Below are 24,131 nucleotides of genomic sequence, written 5' to 3' on the forward strand. Positions count from 1 at the left end.
CTGCCCCTCTACAAATGTTCAAAATAATTACTTGATTTAATAAGATTTTCCTTTGTCTTTTGATTGCTTTCAGTTTTAATGATCATATGATGTCGGTCATATGAGTAATATAATGAGTCCTGTGCCCATGCGGCCTTTGTCTTTTCCATGTTTTGCCATTTTAACAAAGGGGAGTTTCTCATGTTCAGCTGGAGAAAGGTTAGTTTGCACTTTTAAAGAAAGCACACCTTTTCAGCATCTTTATTCTTTTGTATTCTTTTGTGAGGCTGAAACTTAACAAGCAAGACTGTTTTCCTCTCCTGCAATTCTTCTGACATTTTGTGCTGTTGCTTTGGCTCTGCACTGTGTGCTCTATGTTTGACTCGTTTTAATTATGTGTACCTGACATCACTTAACGTTTACACTGCTTTACTGCGAGGAAGCCTTCAGCTGTAATCTTGTAATTTTTCTGCACTGCCATAGAATAAAAGCACTGAAGAAGATGTGTCTGTATTTTTACTGCTGGTGGACTTGATTTGCCATTTGCTTGATTTGAGCTGACCTGTTCAGTCCATTAAAGTTCAGTGCCTATAATCTACAGTGCGGCTCCTTTCTCTTTCTTCCCTCACTGACTCTGCTTTGCCGCACTCTGGGCCTGAATATTGGACTGGTTGTGTGAACACAACTCCTCCTCTGTATCCTCCAAACTTCAACCTTCCCAGCAGCCAAAAGTGAGACCTCCAGAACTCCATGTTTTGTTTTGTTTTGTTGCCTTTTCAGTCTGGTCATGTGAGCATGCACAGTTTATTGATGGTTACGTTACAGCACTGCTCGCCTTGCACACCACTCTGTAATTTGGTTGCCTTGTGCAGTTTCAGTGAAATAATTTTATGCAGAGAGGCAGTAAGTAGCAGCACTGAGAAATGTTCCTGAAATACTCTGTACAGTTCTTAGCCCAGGTGGTTTTTGAACCCTTCACAAGCTGCACTTATCAGCTGCTTTTGTGTCTCCATCCCACCACTTCACCCCTGTTTCAGATCATCCCATGAACCAGTGTGTTAATAACAGTTTAGCAGCCCACCACCCTGCCTCTCTGGCATGCACTTGCTGCAACACATGCCCAGCGGCACCTTTTACTGTTTACGCCTCACTATGAATAATGATTGACCAGATGGTTGAAACTTCTCACTCAGCATGTGCAGTGGCAGTGGCTGGTAACTGTGGTTCCTATGACATCAGTGTCCTCTCCTTTAAAAAGTCCTCCCACACAAAAGGCTGCATGTTTATACCCATGGGGAGAAAACACGACAACCGAACGTATCAGAAATAATGTTTGAAGAGGCACTGCGGACTTGTGTGTGCTAGTGTGTGGGTGTGTGTGTGTTTTGGATGGTGTGTCGCTGTGTTTGTGCGTCTTTCTATGTTGGTGTGCATGTGTGTGTGTGTGTGTGTGTGAGTATTTTGGTCTGATCTGGGGCAACATGCCAGCACTACTCTGCATCAGACTCTGCAAGTACAAATAGCAGAAGAGAAGAGAAGAAGAAAGGTGTTAGCTAAGGAGCTTGATGGGAATAAAACACTGCTAGCCAAAAGCAATATTGTCTGAAAGTGCTGTTTCATGACCTTGATCATTTCCTGCCATTTCAACCCAACAAATCAAAATTCCACATTTCTCCAAACCTTAAAAACACCACATTTAAATTCAACCAATTTTCAAGGATTTTAAGCACCTGCAGGAACACTGATTTTGTGTGTGTGTGTGTGTGTGTGTGTAAGGAAGCCTGTCCAAAACTAGGTCAGACACAGAGAGACAAAGAATGAGTGGAGAGAGAGAGTGAAAGAGAGAGATAGAGGGAGAGAGGGAGGGATAGAAAGATGTAGCAGAATTTAAAAAAGCTATTCCAGGATGAGTTGATGGAAAATGAGCTGATGAAAAGAGATAGAGAGACGTTAAGATAAAACATAATTAAGGGCAGAGCCACTCACGTAAATTCATTTTCAGCTCATTAAAGTGTCTTTACTGTGGCTGGTTGTTTGTTTCACATTTAATTTTTTTTCCCTTAGTGTCTTTTTCAGTATTGTTAAAGTCACATCTGCATCAGGAATTGCTATTTAAATGATGACACAGAGTGAGACAATCACACAGACGCAGAGCTGAACCGAAACACAAACTGATAAAATAGTCAGGAAGGACCGAGTTCTGAGCTCATCATACTTGCTGTGTAGCTTGCAGAAGTTGAGAAGTGCATGTCATGAATTTTCAGTATGAGCACAGGCTTTCTCCTCTCTCTATGTGCTGAGTGAGGCTGAGTGGGGGCAGTGCCACAGCTCCCCCACGTGGCCTTTTTTTGTATTACACGATGACATTTGGATCTTACTTTTCATCACTCATTTGAAAATATCCTCATTTAATCCTTCTGTTTATTTCTTACTTAACCTCGCATAATCACGTCCACTTTGAGCAGAATCCATCTGACACAAGGAACAATATCCCAGTCCAGCATTAGTACGGGGTTCCTTATTAGTGCTCTGCCTCTATTATAGACAGCTTTTACTGTAAAATGACTGAGCTTGCTCCATGAGCTGAATGCAGATTATAGTTGTGATTTGTGAATCTGCACAAATAAAACTCAGCTATCACAACAACATGTCATGCTAATGCAGAGAGACTGAATTCAAAATGGTAACTACTGCATGTCTGGTTTGATGAATGAAATGGCGTTTACTGGAAAATAACTCCAAAGTTTGATTTTTCTATCAAATGGTGCTCTGTTGAACATTACAGTTCTAGAAATCCTTACTTGCTGCAGTTTGTAGCTTTGTCTGGCCTGTTTTGGATTCACATTAGATATGGTGGTTCAGTTTTAACCACCTTTAGTTTTTAAAGCAGCTGCTGAGTCAGTAATAATCTAATGACACATTTTCCTCGATTAGCTTGATGACTAATCAGTCCGCAGAGATTGAAAGAGAGGGAAAGTTTCTTCGTGTGTTTTTCATGATTCTGCTCAGTTTGGGACACGTATCATCCTCCACTCAAATGTACCCCAGAGTGTTTCCTTGTCCTTTCAGAAGATGCAGCAGAGTGAAACAGTTTGGCCTTAGCTCTCAATCGTCCGTGTGCTCAATGGCTCTACTGAGGAACCTCATAGCACGGTGCTCTTGCAGTATCCTCATGTGGTCATTTCACTAATGGACCGAGCACACCGATCTAACTCAAGGCCAGTGTTTCATCATGCACAGCTGAATTGAATAGTCTGGGGGTGTGTCTCTGAAGTGACCATGGTTCGTAAGAACCCTTGTCACAATAAATGGTGTTGCCTTCCTGTTTCCAGAAAGCAGGCTCTGTGTTTACACAAAATATACCACACAAATTGAAGCTGCCCCAATCAGTATTTTTTAGAATTAGTCAAATGACTGTGCGTAATGTGAAAGGCTTCACTCCCTCAGTCAACAGATGTGTGTCCAGGGGCTGCATCCCTCTGAGGCTCGGTTCAAGACCAGTTGTGACCAACTGTGATGATTACATTAGCCCATTCTGAGCCTCCTTCAAAAATGATGTTCCTTTCGTGGCTAACAAAAGCTCCAGCGATGGATCCCTCGTGGCCTTGTTGCGCCTCTGTAAATGCAGACACTGGTAAAACAAAGTGGAAATGTTATGTCAGCCAAACTCTCATTTCATTTATGGCTTTGTTGGCTATGATGTTTCCTAGCAACTCTGTTGTCAGATAAAAGTCTTACTAGTCCAACAACAATATAGAAGCCTGACTGTCGTGTGGTTAGTTTCATAATTTCAAAGTCTCAGATAAAAATCCCATTTAATCACAATTGTTTGTTCATGTAGTTAATGGAAACGCCTTGACATCCATTTTGCCTTAAAATTCATTTCATTCATTTTAAGTCTGAAATAAGTGGGAGAAACCACATCACTGTAATAACAAACAGGCATTTTTGTCTAGAAACACAGAAGAGGCTGTTCCATTTAAGCCATTCATTTATTTGCTGTCAAACATTAGTTTCTGTAAAGTAGTCTTGTAAGATCCAGCTCTGGTGAAAGTCAGAAGACAGGATTCCTGATATTCTCTGAATCAGTTCACATTATTTGCCCATTAACCTTTACTGACCTGACACAACAAACAAAGGCAAATGAATAACTACATCCTAAAAACAGCTTTTCTTTAGCCCTGACATTTCAACAAAATAACATCCTGAAACAAATAGCAGTGAGAGATGAGGCGTATGTGACGGAAGGAAGATCGACCTTTATTTTTTGAAACTGCTTGCATACAAAATATATTGCACTATAACCAGACATGTCAACCGAAACATCTTAAATGCTAGTAGTATGTACAAAAGAAAACAAAAAATGCCCAAAAGTGCACACAAGGTTTTACAGCTTTTTTGACTACCCTGGTTTAAAGTACAGATTCTCTGTGTGTCTTCACTTCCTGTGACTTCGCTGTTGAACAGCAAATGATGATGTCCAGTTAGTTTTGTTGATGTCATATGTTATGTTGTAACATAGTAGATAATGACTGAGCTGCAGAATAATGGCCAGAAAGGTTTTGGTCATCTTCTCTCTGTCTGTTCCAAATGAACCACTTAGCGGGGGGGGGTGCAAAATGGTCCTCCAACCAACATTACAGTTAGGTATTCTCTTTTGCTTGTGTGAAGAGATGATCTCAAAATCAAGGTGTGTGGATCGGTCTGGGTCTATGTTTTCATCGGCTGACCATTTCCCAGCCAACACAACACGGTGTTGTGGTTTTAAGAGCAAAATGTGTATAACTGGTTCTGATGCCCCGTTCATATTTAAACTTCCCATTGGCCTGAGAAGTATGAACACTGTTCATTGTAAAATGCTGATTAAGTCATCAATATTCCCCCTCTGCAAATCGTTGGACAAAGGAAGTAAACACACTCTAACCACCAGGACATTAGAACAGCACACCTTTAAGGACAAGCCAGACAGCAGATAGCAGAGAAAGAAACTCAATGCACGAGATTGTAGATTGTAAATTATCATTAACTCTATCAACTGACATAATTTTAATTGTGCAAACAGAACACGCATTTCCGGTAAAGGAAAAGAATTTTACTCTGGGTCTGTTTATAACGGTGATGCTGGAAAGATCCAACATGTTTAAGGCTACACATCTCTGATCCAGTTCCTCTGTATAATCTGTCATAAACAGAGAAAACTGTTTGAAATGTGTCACACAGTTCCGGAAATCAGTGTTGACATGGCAATTTTATTTCTGTGATGGTAATTTGCTTATTTCATGACTTGTTGGTCTTTTGGAGTTGACAGCGTTGTTTGTTAGGTCTACATTGGACGTTAAGACTTCATGTTGCAGTCCTGTTCTAATGTGCTGAGGACAAGGTCACGCCAAAACAACAACACAAGATAGTTGCAGGTCAACAAAAGTGCATATGCAAAACTTGCATCCTCAACAGTGATACTCATTGTGCCATTTGGGATCCCTGTAAGTTAATTGTGGTAGGTACCCTGTATGACACCTTACAATACCAGGATAAGTCAAAAATGTACACAGTCATGCCATTCCCTGTCTTAACCTCCTCAGACTCTGGATTACGTTACATTTTGGGTTTTCTTCGCCGTTATATTTAATTGCCCTTAACTCAGGCCTCTGAGCTTCATTTGTCGACGCTCGTCTCTGTCATCTTGCCACCAAAGCACCTTACAATGATCAGTGTACAATCAAGATGGTCAACAAATCCCTCCAACATACATACCAAATAAAAATGAGGTCTCAGGAGGTTCAGCTTTGTTTTAGGGATTCCAAATGGTTTGTTAACCTCTAGCTATAGAAATGCTTCCTGTACATGTTTCCATATGACAACATTGTTTTCCAGATGCCAGATATAATATGCAACATATTTTTCTGCAATGATCTCCATTGCAGGCCTTTAGGAAATGGTGACGTGTTTAATATGATTCCAATCAGTTGTATAGTATCAATTCTTCAATAACCCAAAATTGTAAGACAGTCCTTTTTTTTTTTTTTTTTACATTTTCCACAAATACAAGCCTTAACCTAGGTTAATAATGTATCAAAAGAAAAAGAAAAATCAAACCGCTATTTATAAAAAATTGCGCCACCAATGCAACAGTTCATTGTTATTAATGTGACACCACAGAGATGATGTGAAAAGGGGAGCTTAGGTGGTTCTGTAGCCTTCGCCTTCCAAAAGCATCGACCTTGGATGGGGATGTATGTTAGTTCAGAGGAACAAGTCTTGCCACCAGCACCTTCCTTGTGTAAAAATTTACAACAGCCAAAACACACAAACACAAACTTAAAGGAATCTAAAATGAACACTTACTATTCATCACTGTTGGGACTGAAGAAGCAGCTTTGGGTTTCTATATATGAAGTCTAGGGACCAATGTACAAGACTTGTCATTTCAAAAAAAGATCTTAAAAAATCCACCATAAAACATCATTAACATACTCCTGGTACTACAGGGATCAAAAAGCCTATGTGGGATGAGCTAAAAGACTAGTATAGAAACATGGTAAAAATGGTCAGATGACAAGACTGATGCCATGTGTGTGCACGCACTTTGGAGTCTGGAGAAGGTTATCTTAGCTGCACGTTAAAAAAAATAAAATAAAAATAGAAGTACAGTTATCTTGGCAGGCCACTAGTGGATGAAGTGTTTCTCGTTTTTTGGATTTATCTATGTCTTTTTTGTGTGTGTTTGGGGGTGGGTGGGGGGTAGCCATTAGCATTCCTGTCTTAATGCGTAAAACTTACCAAAACTAAATGTCTCCTGAATGTAGATATAAACATACACAGCAAATTTCCCAAACTCCTTATCCTTTAGACCTTCACAATAATCCAGCTGTTTAGGTTTAAAAAGGCCCTCCACCCAATAACATATTAAAATCCCACTTAGCACCGTTTTCTAGCTTTTACTGCATCTCATGATCCTCCTTAAAGGTTGCTGTAGACAAATAGTTGTGAAATTTGCTGAGGAAGATTTAATATGAGATGTTTTGAAAGCGTTTGAAAAAGCAAGTACCTGGACTGCATAGTTCTTTCTCAGTCAATTTACCGTTTACAAGGTCACAATCTTAGTTGAAATATTTTCAACATCAAATACTTGACCCCTGTGGGTCTGCAAAATGATGCGTTTCTACTTTCAGTGGATTATGGATGTGTCCAAAATAATGAGGCTGACTGACCTTTTGAAGTGAAACGTGTTAGAAGAATGTTTTGTGTTTTCTCTGAATATTGTGAAAACTTATTACAGTTAATTAGAGCTGTAGTTCTCCTTGAAGGGCAAAACAATCTTTTTATTCATTATTCTATCAGTAATATATCACAGTCTCAATTCATGTAGAGGATGTAGTTCATTGATGTACTGGTAACTGTTACCATGCCAACCAAGAGCGTTTCACGTTAATGCCCTTGAAGAAACTTTATAGGGTAAAAGGTCTTGGCTTTATAAGGAAATACAGATGATTAAATTTCCTGTGTGCATTTGGACTTAGAAACTCAGCTTTAGGGTGGATTTTTCCTTCCAGGTAAAATGAAAGTTTAACTGACCAACTGTAAAGTTACATTACTTTTCAAGTCCTGCAGCTCATTTCATTATTAATGACAGCTTTGTGTGACTCAACCTTGCTATTTTTTCACACATCATTAAGTTTATTATCAAGAGCTCTAGCATTTAACTGATATTAAACAGCAAAAAAGAAAATATCAGGATAAGTGCACATTTGAAACAATAGTACAAATCTTTTCTCAGACAAATAATGACATCATTATATACAGTATGCCACCCTCCCTTCTTCTTCCAACATCTTTTTTGTTTTTTTACGTTTTTGTGTTTTTTACAATACAAAGCAAATCCTTACCGCCGATGCTCTATTGACAATATAGAGGTGACTTTCACTTGAGCTGTTTGTCAATACACTGCAATGCTGACTGGGTAAAAATGGCTGCAGTGTGAACACCAAGTGAAAGCGAAAGTCCTAACAGATTAGTGATAGAGAAACTGACACCAATAATACATTTGAAAAAGGAAAATTAACTTCTAAAAAAAAGCCTTTTTTCATGACTCATGTTTCAACTGTCTCTGGAGAGATTTTCTAAAAGATAAAAGTTTTCCATGTGTCACTGACTCTAAGCTGGTGGCTGTCAGAAGATGTTAGTCATTACCAGCCTCTCTCTGACTGCAGCCAGTCTTAGGTCACGGAGTAATGAGACTGTAAGTAACACTGATTAAAAAACTAAACATGTCTTCTTTTGTGAATGTGTTCAAAGCTACTAAATGTCTCAAAAATCCATAGTAAAAGATGTGCATGCATCGCAAGACTAGGAAGGTTCACTGATCTCTGGTTCAGTAAAGACCTGGCTCAACGTTTGAAATCTTTTCAGTTCCTTTCATGAGTTCAGTTACTTTTCAGAGAGAAGAGGGAGAAAGAGAGTAAACTTATATTGGGCCACACATGGATTAAGCTTTAAAAAAAAAAAATTGGTCTGCATGGAGAATCTGATTTTGACTTCGAATAAGGGGCAAAGGCGCTAAAGTAGCCACTTGAGGCCATGAAATGCACTGATCTACAAAAGTGACTGAATTCATTTCACAGATCAATTGAACCAGGTCGTAAGCTACAGGCTTATGTTTGTTGACTGTACAAGGATACAACACCTTCAGTGTTTAAATGAGACCAGGTGGTAAAAGATGGCAGTTTCCTGATACCCCAACCCCCCCCCAACGCAGTTTAGAGGAAGCTCAGAAATGCTCAGCTTTGCCAGTGATGACCCAGAGGAAATGAATTATGCCGCTTCAGAAAATGGCCGTCTTTCCCCATCTGGTCGATCTCAATGTCTCCATCATCCCTGATTTACATGTCTAGGTTGTGATACTAGCCACAATTAAAGGCACATGTCACACAAAATATGGTAAGGTTTCTCTGACCATTCACAGCTTTCTAATACAAAAACATTTATTTATTTACTTTGCTAAAACATTGTACCTTCAAATAAATCTTTTTGAGCAGAGAGCCATGTCTGTGGGTCCAACTTACTGCAAAGTTACTTCATGCTAGCTTAATTAGTGCGACTCTTGATTAATGTTTGATTTCGACATTTTGGGAAACATCCTTATTTCACTTCTGGCTTCTAACACTGAACAAGAAGGCCAGTAAACCTATTGTCCAAAACTGTCACACAGGTGTTTTAAGAGCAACACAAGGAAGAAGGCCAATTTTACAGGCCAAACTTTTTAAGACTACTGGAATCCTCCATTGGGTTCAGGAACATGTGGATGAAAAGTTTCTTTGTGTAAAGTGGTTAATGCCACAATATTAGCACATAGCAACAGTAAACTGAAAATCACTGGTACTATGCTGGTGCCAGCTTGCAGCTTGACTCTGAATTTTTACAGTTTGGGATTATAGTGTTTAGATGTAGTACAACATTTCTGTTAAATGTCTATAAGCGTTCAAATGCACAGAGAAACCTTGAAAAACTTTTTTTTGCTTTGCTTTTTGCTTTACAGTGACTCACATTATACCTGTTTTTCAAAAAACCAAAACAAACAAACCAATATTATATAATCCACAAATACTTTCTACTCTAGCCCATTTACGTTACTGCAGTCAGTTTGAATTCAGGATACAATTTTGATCAGAGTGTTCATTGTCTGTAAAGGCCTTCATGCCATCTAATTTATATTGAGTTTAATGAAGATGATGCCACAGAGGATCTTTCCATGCAGTATATTCATGAGAAACCGAAGTGTCAACCACACAGTAGGTTTGAACACTTAAACAGATGAGAACTTGAAGTCAACAAGTTAGTTTTCTCCGATACCTGTAAACCTGCACTGGTTAGAAAAGACGCTTTCAGCTATCTGATTTTGCGATTGTCTAGTCCTCCGGTAGTTCACATCTACGTCAGTCAGTCACAGAGTTCGTGGCATGAAGCAGACAAGTTATCAGCAAGAATAGAAGACGGCTGGAGCAAAAAGGCATTACCGGAGTCTGTCCAAGTCCTGTTATACTATTCGGTCTGTCCAAAACTTCTAATAAATGCAGAATGAAGCATCCAGGTAAGAAACACCCATGTAAACAATGTCCTACAGATAAAAGAAAGGACCAGTAGCCGTGTTGTAATTGGTTTCAATAGACAATATAAAAACCTTCAGCGAAGCCAAGGAATTTTTCAATTCAGCCAAATTAATATAAATGGAGGAGCATAAATTCAAGGCACAAAGATTTTTAAAAAGTTGCATTATTAGCTACAGAAAACTGACAGGCTGCAGTTACATGACTGAGATGAACTCTTAATGCAAAGGGGATGCAATTGGACTGATGGATGAAAACATTAAATTTGCTTTCATTTGTTAACTTAAGAGTGGTTTCACCTGACTTTACTGTGACTTTCATGAACACACACAGTTGAACTAGTTGAAGCAGCAAGTAGGCCAAAGTTCAGTTGAAATTTTCAGTGGAAATAAACAACCCCCCCTTAAAAAAAAAAAAAAAAAAAAACCCTAACAAAAAAACAAATAACTTGGTCATAAGGATTGCACATAACATCTACAACACAATCTATTGCAGCTAAAATAACATTTGTTGGGATTTGGTTAGAATTCACCATGCTATTTACAAAATCTGCCAAATGAATGACCTAACCAAAGTTTTATTTTGGCAAGGTTTACCTAGTTTCCTCTGCAGTTGTATTGAAAAAATAATCAGGAAGAATGGTTTATAAGGTTTCATAAATTAATGAAGCTCATGTGATTCGGAGCGCTACATTCAACGAGGAGTTTTATATACACTCTGTAGGTGTGTGCTAGTGAAGTCATGTGGCCAGCTAACTATTTCGATAGGACTGCGGCTCATCACATTTTGCACCCTGCTGCAGATTTAGAGGTTGGATGTGTCCTGTCTTTCTTTGACTAAATAAAAATGTATTTGTACCTCAAAGTGCCTCAGATTTATGTTTCTCCATTATTACATCTTGTACTTCTTAAATTCATGCCTAGTCCGAAAGTGGAACAGAATGAGGGAATTTTACATTACGTAGGTAACAAGAAAGCAAACACTGACGAATAAATGGTAAGAAGAGGAACTCATTCACTGCTGAGTTAAAACTCAGTTCCCAGCTCTGTGTGGTTCCCATATGTAGAAATGATTTGGTTCCAAACAAAACACATCTGTCTCCTCTCAAAAGGATTTTCTAATCTCTGGAAATATAGTTCAAAGGGGCTAAATGACTTTCTGAATAAGTGTAGTTAGATTATAAATGCATGACTCCCACCAGGGCTGGGTGATATGGCTGCAGTACACTGTATATAATCAGGATATTTAGAAATCTCCTCGCAAGTACCAGTCCATTCCAAAATGATATTTCTTATTCTTCTTTTGGCCTCTAATCAAGCAATGGTAAATTTAAAGTTAAAATTGGTTAAATTTGACCTTAAAGAAAAGGCACACTGCTTGCATGTTTTCACACATGACGTGCAGTTTCCAGCAAAAATAAACAGAAAACCATCTGTGGTTGAGGGTTTTGACATATTTCTGGCAATATTCCATAAAAATTATGACTTCCAATATAGTTTCAGTGTCTGGGCTGAATCTGAAAAGGACACAGACATGAAGAATTGTGGCAGCAGCGAGGCGACATATTTGATAGAGTCAGAGCAGAACGCCAAAGTGATCATATGATGTCAACAATTTAACACGTGTAGGTGAAGTGAGCTGTCCCCCTCTCACTGTGTCAAGCATAAACAGAAGTCAAAGCAAACCATGTAGAAAAACAGCGCTGACAGTTGCAATAATGCATTAGACTCACAACTGATCAGAGCATGCACATGTGCAAGTTGTCCAGACGGCCGCTATGCTAAAAGTACACAATCTGTTTCTTTTCTGAATCAATTTGTCCACCTCCATCCTAAAGTACTATTTTCAACCACTATAAAATTCATTGTCACTTCGTTTGCTATCTCCAGATACAGAAACACACACCTCCTCACTTACGTCTCACAGACACACTCACAGGAGATTTCTGGATGGGCGGGGGAGTGTCTTTGAGGGGGAGACAGCCACAGGAGAGAACAGGAGGAGTGAAACATGTGAACTACATGTGGTGTCTTCAAACAATTGTGACAATTTAGAGTCAATGTTTGTGATATTGTCTAATTTACAACATTCTACACAGAACCATCTGCAATACAGTAAGTACATTTGACATACCGCCCAACCCAGTGGGATTGTGGAGCTTTAGATCTGCCAAAATAACTTGTCGCCTCCTTTGACTCTGTGCTGCTAAATCATGTTGACAGTTCCCCCTTTTTCAATAAAGGAATTTAAGGGAAGTAACACAAATTTCCCACTGCCTATTGATGTGGCTGTAACTCCTCATTTCGCCTTGAAATGATTTTTTTTTTTCCCTCGTAAGCAATTTCAAACAAGGCTGTGGTAAAAAAAATGAAATCATCCAATTTGATTGATTGAAAAAACAAGAACAAATATTTTCTTTTGTTGGGGAGTGAGTTTGAGGTTAATGCCTCTGTGAGCGATGAGACTAGTTTAATCCCTCTTCTTCTTTTCATTTTATCAAAAACAATACAAATTATTTTATCTGTTACTCCAAAGAATGCAAGATACGATACTAATCAAGAAGAGAGCAGAATGTTCAAAGACCAGACCAGATCTCAACAGTGCAGACCAGCAGATGCCAGATAGGCTCTGGTCTACAACATCACTACAGGAACCTTCCATGCTGATGAAATATGTGTATTCATGTGTTTGACAAGGACAGAGAAAGAAAAAGCGATAGAGAATGAGACTTATGACCAGTTGCCTGTGTGTGTCTAACTGAGAAGGTCCTCTAGTGGTGTATCTACGATACTCCGTTCACCAGTGGAGGAACGTCCTGTTTGTCCTTCTTCATTCCTCGGTCTCTGATGGGTCTCTGATGATGATGACGGGACGGGCCTTCACCACTGGCCCCGATGCCACCCTGCAAGGAGGAAGACCCTCCTCCTCCTCTCCCCCCTGATGAGTGCTGCACACTACGCTCGTTGTTACCATCCACACGGATCTGTGGGAAGATAGGAAACAAGTGCATTTTGGTCCCACAGAGCGAATGTTGAAATTGAAGTGAAAAATCCTTACAAACCTCTGACATCCATAATTAGTGTCAAGATTCTCTAGCATCTGTCAGACTTTTTTTTTTATTTTCAGGACATATGCTGTTTATGATTATAATGGCAGATTTACCAACTTAAAATGGCTTTTGAGACGATGGGTCCATTTAGAGCCACTAACAAGCAAGACATTTAGGTGTACAACATATACAGCATGTGGAGAAACTTGAAGCTTAACAAACCCCAAGGTACAATAGCAAAAACAATGATTTGGCGAGTGAGTTAAAAGAACTTTTTAAATCAGCAAAAGGAGTCTACAGAAAGAAAATGTCCATTTAGGGCCCAACTGTTTCATAGAAGTAGGCGGAGGTGGCCTTTCTCTAGGACTATTTATTCATTCATCTTCAACTGCTTATCCATTTCCAGGTAGTGGGGGGTGCCGGAACCAATCCCAGCGCACACTGGGCGAGGGTGGGGTCAGAGGTGAGGTGAGACAGACAGAGACAAACAACCACTCAGACCTACGGATAATTTAGAGTCACCTATTAACCCAAACAAGATGTCTTTGGACAGTGAGAGGAAACCCACGTAGGCACGGGGAGAAGATGCAAACACCAGGCTGAAGAACCGAGCCTGGGGTTTGCAGCACTAACCACCATGCTGCCTCTCTAGGACTATGTGCAGTAAAATATATGTAAGAGTGAGACTGTAAGTCTTTTACCTGGAGGGTGTCTTCCTGCCCTCTTGTCTTGGGGTCTCTGACATGACGAAGTCTTGGCTCATTCCATTGCATGTCATCACCTAAAAAAAAAAAAAAAAAAAAAAAAAAAATCTCAACATTCAGGTTTCATCCTTTATCGTTCCTGCCACTTTACAGGAAGCTAAAAATAAGCTCTAAATTGCTAAGCCTCAAAATCAAATTTATGTCAATATTCTTATTGTACCCCTGTGCTGGTGACAGATGATTCTCAGTTCATCTGAATACAATGTCTCGGTGATGAGAATTTGGTGGTCAAAGGTCAAGGTAAGCATAGTCTCACAAAATTGACTGCAACTGAATGGGTTGATACAGGCATCCAACTACAAGGCAGTAATTCTAGTTTATATTTTAAAAAAAAACAAAACAAACACTCATAATGAGAATTTCTCAGCAAAGGGAGTCAGATATTTTATTGTTTGATTCATGTCTACTCTTCAGGCTTAAATGTATCTCAAACTTAGTTATTTCTTTAGTTAACTTAACTTGGTTAACTTACTTATATATATTCACCACACTCATTTATTCCCATCTTTTCTTCAATCATTATCTTAAAACTACCCAGCCAGTAAAATGGTGGATAATTTGTAGAATTATAAATAATTCAGAAATATCTCCATTGCAGATATTTCACTAGTTTCTTTAATTCCCCAAAAAACCTGCTGAACATCAATGTGAGCCAATAAGAATTGCCCACCTTTGTAGCCTCCTCCTCTTCCTCTCCCCCCTCGGCCCCTTGGTCCTCCGCCACCTGCTCTCTTCCTCCCATCAGTCCGTCTGGGCAGGGTTCCGCCTCCTGTCATCAGCTCCTCTGTGGGGGCCAGTGACCAGTCGCTGAGTTCATCTCTGTGGTCTGATTCAGTCTCTGAAGCATTGGATGCCTCTGAGTTGGTGCCTTGGGGGCCAAATACACAAATCAAACCTGATTAAACTACTTCAGCAAGACAACATGGCATTAACCTTTGATTGATTGTTGAGTTTTAATATAATGTTGTCACCTAGGTAGAGACTTTCCATTTAGTACTTGCAGCCTCATACAGGCTATGTGCTTTATATACCTTCCATCAGAATCTAAGTATTTACTTCACCCAGAAATCATTGCATCAGAAAATACAGCTGAAAATAGCCTCCATCTGCACCAGAGATTCAGTTGTTTGTTTAGTCACATCCAAACCTACAGTACAGGCCAAAGGTTTGGACACACTTTCCTATTCATTTGAATGAAAAGGTGTGTCAAAACTTTTGTCTTGTACTGTATGAGAGCACTTAGAGCTATAAGACACAGAAAACTTTATTTTATATTTCAGCTTCTTTAACCCACCTTGTATGAGCACAAGCACAAAAGAGAAGTTATGATTATTATTGAATCAAACAAATTTTAATGAATGTACTTGTTCATCAGGATCTAGAAATTTCATCAAACCTGAGGCAAAAGCTGCACCACCTCCTCGTCGCCCTCGTCCACCTCTTCCTCCTCCTCCTAAGTAGGGCTTCCCTCCTCCTCCTGCTCCTCTCCCCATACCTAGCCCCATCCCGTTATCAAACACATAGGTTTTGTCTTTAGGGTTTCGAGGTCCCGTCCCTCCTGCTCCACCTCCACCTCCTATCTGTCTCAGCTGCTCGTCAATCTGAAGGCGCTCCAGACGAAGCTGATCCACCTCCTGTGGACATGGACAATGGGACACAATTACACTTTTCAGCATGAGTAAGACCATATTTGTTATGCAATGTTTACATAGAACATGAAGGAAAAATTGTTCTTCAACACCCGTTGTTGGTTGCTGTATTGACAGACTGACTCATGAGCCCACAAAACAATGAACACACTTTGTTGGATTGGGTTCTTCTTAATTTACCACTTTGAGGGTTTCAGTCTCTCCTTCTGATCACCAGTAAAGCAAAATTGGGAACTGACAAAAAATGCATCCAGTTGTAAATGTAAATGTAGAACAGTGTAGCTTTAAACATGTGTAAAGCTAAATGCAATGACAATGAGTGTTTAATATAGTTAGTTATTTTTCTGCTTCTCACTGATTGAGAAAAGACTGGTTAGAAATTAAAACACCTAAATCAAGGTGGTCTTAGAGCTGGTGGTTTCACAAACCTTAAGGTAGTTGAGATGGTAGTCCAGTAGAACTGTAGCATTGGAGATGCTTTCCTTGGTCCCCACAAACACAAATGGCACCATTCCCTGTGAGACAGGTATGGAGGATGAAAGAGAGGGATTAGATACCATCACTAGTTCAGTTATATTTACTGTTGGAATCGGTGTTCATGATTACTTATTAAATAATAGGATTCATTCACTATTGGTTTTAAATTTAAACCAATGTTTGTTTGTTTTTTTTTCGTCCTGACCTCATCTGCCGCCGTTGCAGCTGAAGGCTTTTTGTCATTTTCTGGCTCAATACGAACCCGCACCACACCAGATTTATCAACCACTTCCTGGATCAGTTTACCATTCTTTCCAATCACTTTTCCTGCAAGCACAAAAAATAAATAAATAAATAAAAATAGAAATCCATCACCAATCACAACCTGTTGGGTCCAATTATCTGGCTGATCCTTAGAGAAACTGAAATTGAAATAAATAAACCCTGTTGCGCAGCTGAGTGATTTTCTCACCTACTAAGTTACGGGGTACTTTGATGACATCTTCAGAGAACTCTAGGAAACTCCTGGCCATTCGGACAGCATCCTGGTCCTGAGACAAGCAACCAAAGAGCAAGCACGCTGCAATGTGTCACTGCATCGATTCCCCTCGGTATTATCAACAACAAGCTTGAAACCTGTGCTCTCAGACATTCAGTATGTTCACAGGCCAGGTATCTGTCTCCGCATTCACAAAAATAAAATGCACATCTATCAGCCCTCCTACCTCTCCGTATATGTGAAAGGTGCACGTTTCTTCATCTAGGTCTATATTAGTGACTCCAGGGACTTTACGAGCCTGTTGGATGTTGGCCCCGTGAGTCCCAATGGCTAGACCCATTAAATCATCCCGAACTGCAAATTGTTCATGAAATCGTGATGCAAGCTGTCTGGAGCTCTGCAGAAATAAAACACACATAGAAAAATATTCAGTCAGAGTAGAGCAAGCCGGAATTATGTCTTTCCTGATGACAAATCCTTTAATAAATAAAAACAACCGTTTTTTTATTCAAAATGATCGCATTAAATGCACATGAACACACACACATTTGAAATTGTAGCTGTTCCTTAGTATCACATTTGTGTATGTGTGTGTCTACCTCCAGTTGTCTGCTGGCCTCTTCATTCCTCAGTATGAGAGAAAGTTTAGTGCGGAGGCTTCTGAAGTGCATGTCACTCATCATGTTCGCCCGCTTCATCGTGACCTCATTCACCGACTGTGAAAACCAATCAAGACCCATTTCACCCATTCATATTTACATGTGAATACTATTATGGAGAGAAGCCATCTCGATGATGTGACGTTGCAAAGATTCACAGACTTGGATTATGTGTATAAAATGAATTCAAACATATGGGCAGAAGTCATTGTGTCATACTCTTTTAAGGGGGGAAAAAGAAAGTTTTATTTACCAATATGACCAGCTGCTTTTTTTCTGAGTCGTAGGTGACGCTGAATGCCCCCACTGCTTTCTTAAAGTCTTTATGTGCCGATTCCTTAGAGCACCTACAAAAAACAGTTACAAAAATTCAAAAAATGTTTGTCTGTGACCACCATTACTAATTATTTAGGTACTAGTGGACACAAACCTGCAATTAATTACAGATTTCTGCTAGCCTCAATAAAATATTATTTAGTCTTCTCAGAGCTCAATACACAGATGCAGGTGTAACCCAATCACTGTCATTTAATAAAAATTTAATAAAAAAATCAAATGAATCTAATAAAATTGTATTTCTACAGCTGTAATAGAGCATTTAGAGCATTAAAGCCAACAACATGGCTTACAACTTATTAAATGAATGCCACATATTTTGGTGTTGTATCAGCGTTGCATAACAATGTTGCTCTACAGGCACAGACTGACAGATGTGGTTACAGATAAGGTGCTGTTTAAATGCTGCATGCTCCAAGCAATACACTGCTCTACCCTGAAATCCCAAACTTTGGCAGTTGTAGATTTTTACTTTCTACTTGCACAGTCAGTACAGAGGTTAAGCTCTGGTAAAACACGATTGGTCCACTGTGTAACACCACCATTACAGATTGACTTTAAAGCCAAAAATTTAAATCAAGTACTTTTACAACTCAAGCGTGCTGTGTTTGTTCCATGAGTAAGTTTAATATCAAAGTATAAATCCTACTGGAATTTACCAGTCTAACCTGATATGAAATTTTGAGTGTGCCGGTCTTTATGTTAAACTCACATCTGCCGTAGATCTTCAGGTACATCCAATCTGATCTTGATGAAGGTGTTTTTTGTGGCTGGTTTATTTGGGTTGACTGGCCGTAACCTCTCCAGTGTCACTATCTCGTTTAGGGTAGCGTCACAAGCAGCGTACTCTATTACATAGAACTGGAGACATAAACAGAACACACAAAGTGTGAGTGATTCAATTCTACACATGATGTGAAGAAAAAACATGGGTAACAGCAGGTTTTAAATATATATATATGCATTTATGCATAATATTAGCAGCTTTAATTACCTAATTAACAAAGAATTTTCAGGATGAATTTGAGTAAGAAAGAGAGTGGCAGAGAGGATGAGAGAGACAGAAAGAGACCTACAGATATAAAGAAGACATTGGATTAAGTGTAAAACCAGGACAAAGACAAAAATGGGAAGTAGGAGTAAAAAGAACAGCTCAGTGCTATGAGTGATGTCTGACAGGTTAGCCTAAATTCAATCTGCCAATCGCTTCAAGATTCAAAGTGTTTATGGTCATATGCACGGTAAAGTAAAATTTTTCCCTGTACAATGAATTTTTTGCTGTTCACAATGAATGCACATATATAGAAGTAGATGAATAGAATTAAAAAAAGTAAAGATAAAAAGAGGTGTGCATTCTAAAACTCTTGGGCTTCATAGGAAATGCAGGATTCAAAGAAAGTAGGTACAACATCAATGTGTCTGAGGCAGTTTTAAAGCTGCATTTTAGGGAAAATTAGGTCACTATAGTACAATACTGTATAAGCACAGTGTGAATGATAATGAACAGAACGAAGCTGTGTCATTGTTGCTGCTATGTGTTTTGCCTGATGAACTTTAGCCCTAAATTGTACACTGGGAGTGTAAATGAGCTGGAGTGATAACAAATGTTGAGGCCTACCTCTCCTTTGACCATGCGAACCTTGGCCAGCCACCATCCACATGGCTCCTTGTCATTAGCCCTGGAATATACCTGGCAAAACACACCAGTTGAATTCCTCAATTTTTTTTCCATTACACAAAACTGAGACGATTAGAGGAATGAAGCACAGAGCCAAAGGGTCACCACAATTAAACAAAAGTAATTCTGAGATCAACCAAAGTATTTATTGTGGAGAGTGCAAACAATGTATGGTCCCTATTCACTAAAACGGTAAACATTACATTAAGGATTTTACCTCCAGAATAAAAACTGAATCAACAACTTTTTAAGTGTTTGACAACATTCAATCCAAGTGAATATCACAATTTATTTACACCTTCTTACCTACTGCAGGAATGTGTGTGAATAAAAACAGGAAAAAAAGCCTCAGAGCTTGAAACACATCTTGGGGTCCAACTTCATTCTAAATCGGCCATCTTTGATGCGTATTAAAATTTTCGGAAACATTTTTAAAGAAATTTAATCAGTCCTACCTCAACCTCATCACTCTCATTGATCTCCTTGCAAAACCCTGTTGGAGGAGGAAATCGCACATCCTGCAATGGGATCTGACGCTCTGGCTGCCAGCTAGGACAGAGGAATAGAACATTCATGGGAATGTGTGAATTTCATAATTTGCAAAGGAAATACCTCACTCTACATATTATATTATATTTTCATTTATGTGTGTATACTCACTTGTTTTCAAATGCCACAGTGACAGATCCTTCATGAACATCCTTCACAAAGGCCTACAACAATCACATAAGGCAATGACAGTGATCAAAATAATCAAGACTTGACATACAAATACACACATACAAATCAGTCCAAGCTTTAAACTGGCATCAGGCATGGTATAAGGACTGGCATTCATCAAAACAAACCAAAAGGCAACCAAACAGCTAACTGTTTAGTTTTTTGGGCTCTCTGTCTTTGGTTATCACACAGTCTGCATCCATGTGTATCAAGTTTTGCATGAAGGACATGCAATGGCTAAAAGGACAGCAGAGAGATAGAGAACCTAACATAACCTATGGGTGGGGGATGAAATCAAGCAAAAAAAAAAAAAAAAAAAAAAAAAGATCATAAAGACACAGGGAAAGCTGTTTAGCTTTGCAAACACCGTGACTCCTTGACCCATAGTCATGCGGAAAACCTATTAATGTCAAGTTTAAGACTCCTTGAACTTTCAGTTTTAAGAACAAAGTTCTGGGGTTGTAAATCAAGTTCACCAAAAGGACTCAAAAGGAAAATAAAACTGTGGAGTAATTGCGAAGATCATAGAATAGCCCCATGTCTTGACTTGACTCTGTAGTACCTTCAAAATCAACCTATTTCTATTAAAATCTGGTTAATTTTCAGTACTGACAGCCCTATGAATGCTGTTCTGCTACTTCCAATGTTTTCTACACTGAAATTACTACAATGATGAAGATAACATCTTACTGCCAAAACCAGAATAACTGCCCTAGACTTATAACCAATCAGACCACTGCAGCCATTTACCTGCACAAATTAGTGAAACTGAAATTGAAACATCTCAAACTATTTCTTCAGTCATAATGTCATTTGAAATTGAATGCAGTACTGATATTTAATATGTTTGTTAATGACCACAGTGCATTAAGAATACTATGATGCCAAAGATGCATCACTTCTAACAAACAACTAAGAGCTCATTTACTTCTGAAAGACCATTAAAATCAACTTTCACGGTGGAGCAAAATCCAAACAATCATTCAACTACAGCTTTCAGATTCAGGTGTATATGTAAACAAAAACCCGTCAAAACAGACCTCAAAAGAAGCTTGTCATCTGCAATAAACCGCAACCAATTTAACTTGACTAAACCTACCATATAAACCAAATTTAGTAATATGTTCGGTATTAGCATCCTGGACCCAGGCTAACATCAAAAACCAACTCTCATACCAAATGAGCTGCTGTAAATCACCAGTCAGAGACATCCATGCCTCCCATATGCAAATTTATATTTTTTATCAAATGATTATTTTGTGACTTATAATGGTGAGTAATCAGAGATAAAGTCACTTATTTAATTTCCATATCTAGTATTACAGTTGAAACCAGGTAGGTTACACTACAACAGCGAAGATCTAGGTGTGCGTAATCTCTGCCCTCTTCTCAAATATATGCATCTGTGTGATTACTGTTAAACAATCTAGTCCAGGCTGTCTAATCATTTCTGCAAAAACCAAATGACTCCTGTCATTCAAACTGCCAGCCAATGATACCATTTGCAGACAGTGGGTACAAACAATGTTGACACCACCTCCTCACTAATTTGTTGCCAAGAAAAAGGGGTATATGCCTTAGTTTCTTCATATGTTTAAAATACTCCACAACAACAGCAATTCAGTCTGACTGAAGGTGCTTACCTTTCTTGCTTTTACACTTCTATGTTTACTTATCAGCTCTAATGAATATTAAGTAACAGACGAAGAATTTGATATGAATTCGTAGGAAGATGTCAATAGTTACTTGTATGTCCTTCCTTGTTTTCTTCAGACTGTCTAGCTTGCTCCTCCGCCTTCGTTTTCTTCCTTCCCAAACTTTAGTTATGTTAATAACCTTGATGATTCAGGCATTTCCTCCACCACTGAAAAACTTGGGCCATGGCCTACATATAACTATTAACCCAACTGTCTATTAGCATTTCGTGCTAATGGACAGATATAAGATTACTCTGAATTGCAGATACACACCAGCGGATTTCAGCTCCTAGGTCTGTTGTATTATTGCGGCCACAGACTCAGATATACAGCATCCAAAACATCCGTTCATCCTACTTGTTGACTTGTCTTCAGTATAACATTCAAAGATTTCGACAATCCTCGTAGAACAAAAACTACCCAGCCATTTTATGAAATCAGCAAAATTTCAAGCTGGGGTTCCGATTGAATTTAGTTTTGAAAACCACAAACAATGAGTTCATCTCAACACTAGTGTAGCCCGGACCAACTTCCCACAATAAGCAGACAACACAAGATTACAATCACGTCGATATTCTCAACAGGGCTGCAGTTGTGTTGGTTCAGCAGGGACATGATGCCCAATAAGTCGGCGGGTCCTCAGCTAACTGGGCTGACGGTAGCAGCTCAGCCGTAGCTTTGTTTACAGGTCTCCAGCCTGCACGTCCCGGCGGAGTCCGGACAGGACTGCTGAGGCCCGCAGACGATAACTACTGTTCCCCAGCTAGTCCGGTAAGATAATTACAACTCAGTTAGCTTAGCGGTTGTTCATGGAGCCGTAATTGAGCAACACAAGTCAAAGCAGGAGCTAGTTTACTTGAACTTACCTTATAAAAGGCCCCACTCGTCCCCCTCACTTCCACGACTAGTTCATCCATGACGCAAGTTACTACAGCTGGCTAGCTAGCTAACCTCCGTTAGCGACGTTAGGCGCTAGCTAGCTAGCTGGCTGGCTAGCCGACGCTAGCCAAGGCTCAGTCTGCTCCTGCTGCCTTCGCCGTCTAGTCCAAATATTTTTGCCAGCTGGATGCAAGGAGAGGCCACGATAACTGTCTGTCACCCTAATGTGGCGTCCCGTTTCGCGCCGTTTACGAAACCCGCTTGTGTTTGCTTCGGCGCTACAATCCCGAGTGTGTAGCAAATCAAAGGCGTCCCATGTAGCTAGACAGGTTAGCTGGTTGCAGCTAGTTACGTTAATGTGTGAGTAGTGGTGAAGCAGCTACTGCTGGTCGATCTCTCCACGTGACGTCTCTTCAGTCTTCCTCTGCTCGGACTCCGGGCTGCTCACAGTCTGCCCGGTGGATTACTGCTCTCCTCAGGTGATGGACGGGAGTGCCGATTTCTCAGAGCAGGACAATTCGTCTAAATGAAAAGCATTTTCCTCCATCCTGGAATGGACGTCATCCAATTTCCCAGCACCAATCTAAACACAGAATATTATTCTAGCGTCACATCGTGAGCACAGGAGAGCCCGGAAGTGGAAACGCAATCTTTAGCTCACTTATTCCTCACATACAGATTCATTTGTCCCACAGTGGGGACTGTAGCAGCAAAACATTCAAGACCCCCTAAACCAAAAATTGAGTTTTTCAAATTATTACATGTCTACGTAGTGTTTGGGTTCTGCCACAAGACATTTCAGCTGCGAAGTCTCTCGTGCGCGCCATAACTGAGCATTTTAGATTTGAAAATGCAGTTTCAAAACCAGATGACTGAAAAAGCTGGATTAAAATTTTCAGCTCCTCAACTGGATTTCATATGTCACAAATCCTAGCAACCAATCCCGTGGATTTTCTTTCCCAGTTCATTCACATAATATATGCAAACACTGGCTCAGCTCTGTGTTTGGGTGTGGAGAGGCTAATGGTGATATCAGCCTTCATCTTTTACCAAAGGATCACACCACGCGGGAGAAATGGCAATTTATTTGGAATGATTATGCAGCCAAAACGCGGGTCTGCAGCAAGCATTTTGAGGACAGCTGCTTCTTGAGCCTGGCGCAAAAACGGATGGGTTTCACCACGAAGCTCATCTTGAAGCATGATGCTTTTCCAGCGTTTTTCCTGGGGTTGAGACAGCGCACCGCTGTTACCGAGCAACCCGGATCAGGCAGCGGTGGTGGGCGGGCGGAAGTCTGATGCATTTGCATACTCATGAATATTCATAAAACCTGGATTTTTCAATGAGGGAGAAATAGTGGATGTGTTTTTAGCCGCTTTGAGAGCGTTAAAAAAAAAAAAATTGTGGGAAAGCCATTTCAATCAAAAAATAGTCACAGCAGAGCATTTTTACACATTTTACATTTTTGGGTTAGGGCGTAAAGGGCATGTTGCAGGTTAATTTTTTTTTAGATATACATGATAATATATGTAATATTGTCTAAAAAATACCATTTGAAAAGTTAAAGGAGGTTTGGTTTGAGTGCAAATTTAGTCCAAAAAGTGACAGTTTTGACCCTAACCCTAACCCTAAAAACACTGTC

At 39.6% G+C, this 24,131-nt stretch overlaps 1 protein-coding gene across 1 annotated transcript; it reads right to left on the bottom strand.

The window, feature by feature from the left end:
* Positions 1-4,218: 4,218 nt before the first annotated feature.
* On the bottom strand, positions 4,219-23,042 carry fmr1 (fragile X messenger ribonucleoprotein 1). The gene is made up of 15 exons (XM_029512110.1): positions 22,477-23,042; positions 19,854-19,906; positions 19,649-19,742; positions 19,134-19,205; positions 18,228-18,376; positions 17,433-17,526; positions 17,120-17,236; positions 16,747-16,917; positions 16,494-16,572; positions 16,227-16,348; positions 15,973-16,059; positions 15,292-15,529; positions 14,566-14,763; positions 13,833-13,912; positions 4,219-13,065 (listed from the first exon to the last, which is right to left on the bottom strand). Exons 1-15 carry the CDS (start codon positions 22,525-22,527, stop codon positions 12,865-12,867), a joined length of 1,806 nt encoding a protein of 601 aa, XP_029367970.1. The 5' UTR covers positions 22,528-23,042; the 3' UTR covers positions 4,219-12,864.
* Positions 23,043-24,131: the final 1,089 nt, after the last annotated feature.

Source organism: Echeneis naucrates, chromosome 10, assembly GCF_900963305.1.
Source record: "Echeneis naucrates chromosome 10, fEcheNa1.1, whole genome shotgun sequence".
Lineage (NCBI taxonomy): Eukaryota > Metazoa > Chordata > Actinopteri > Carangiformes > Echeneidae > Echeneis > Echeneis naucrates.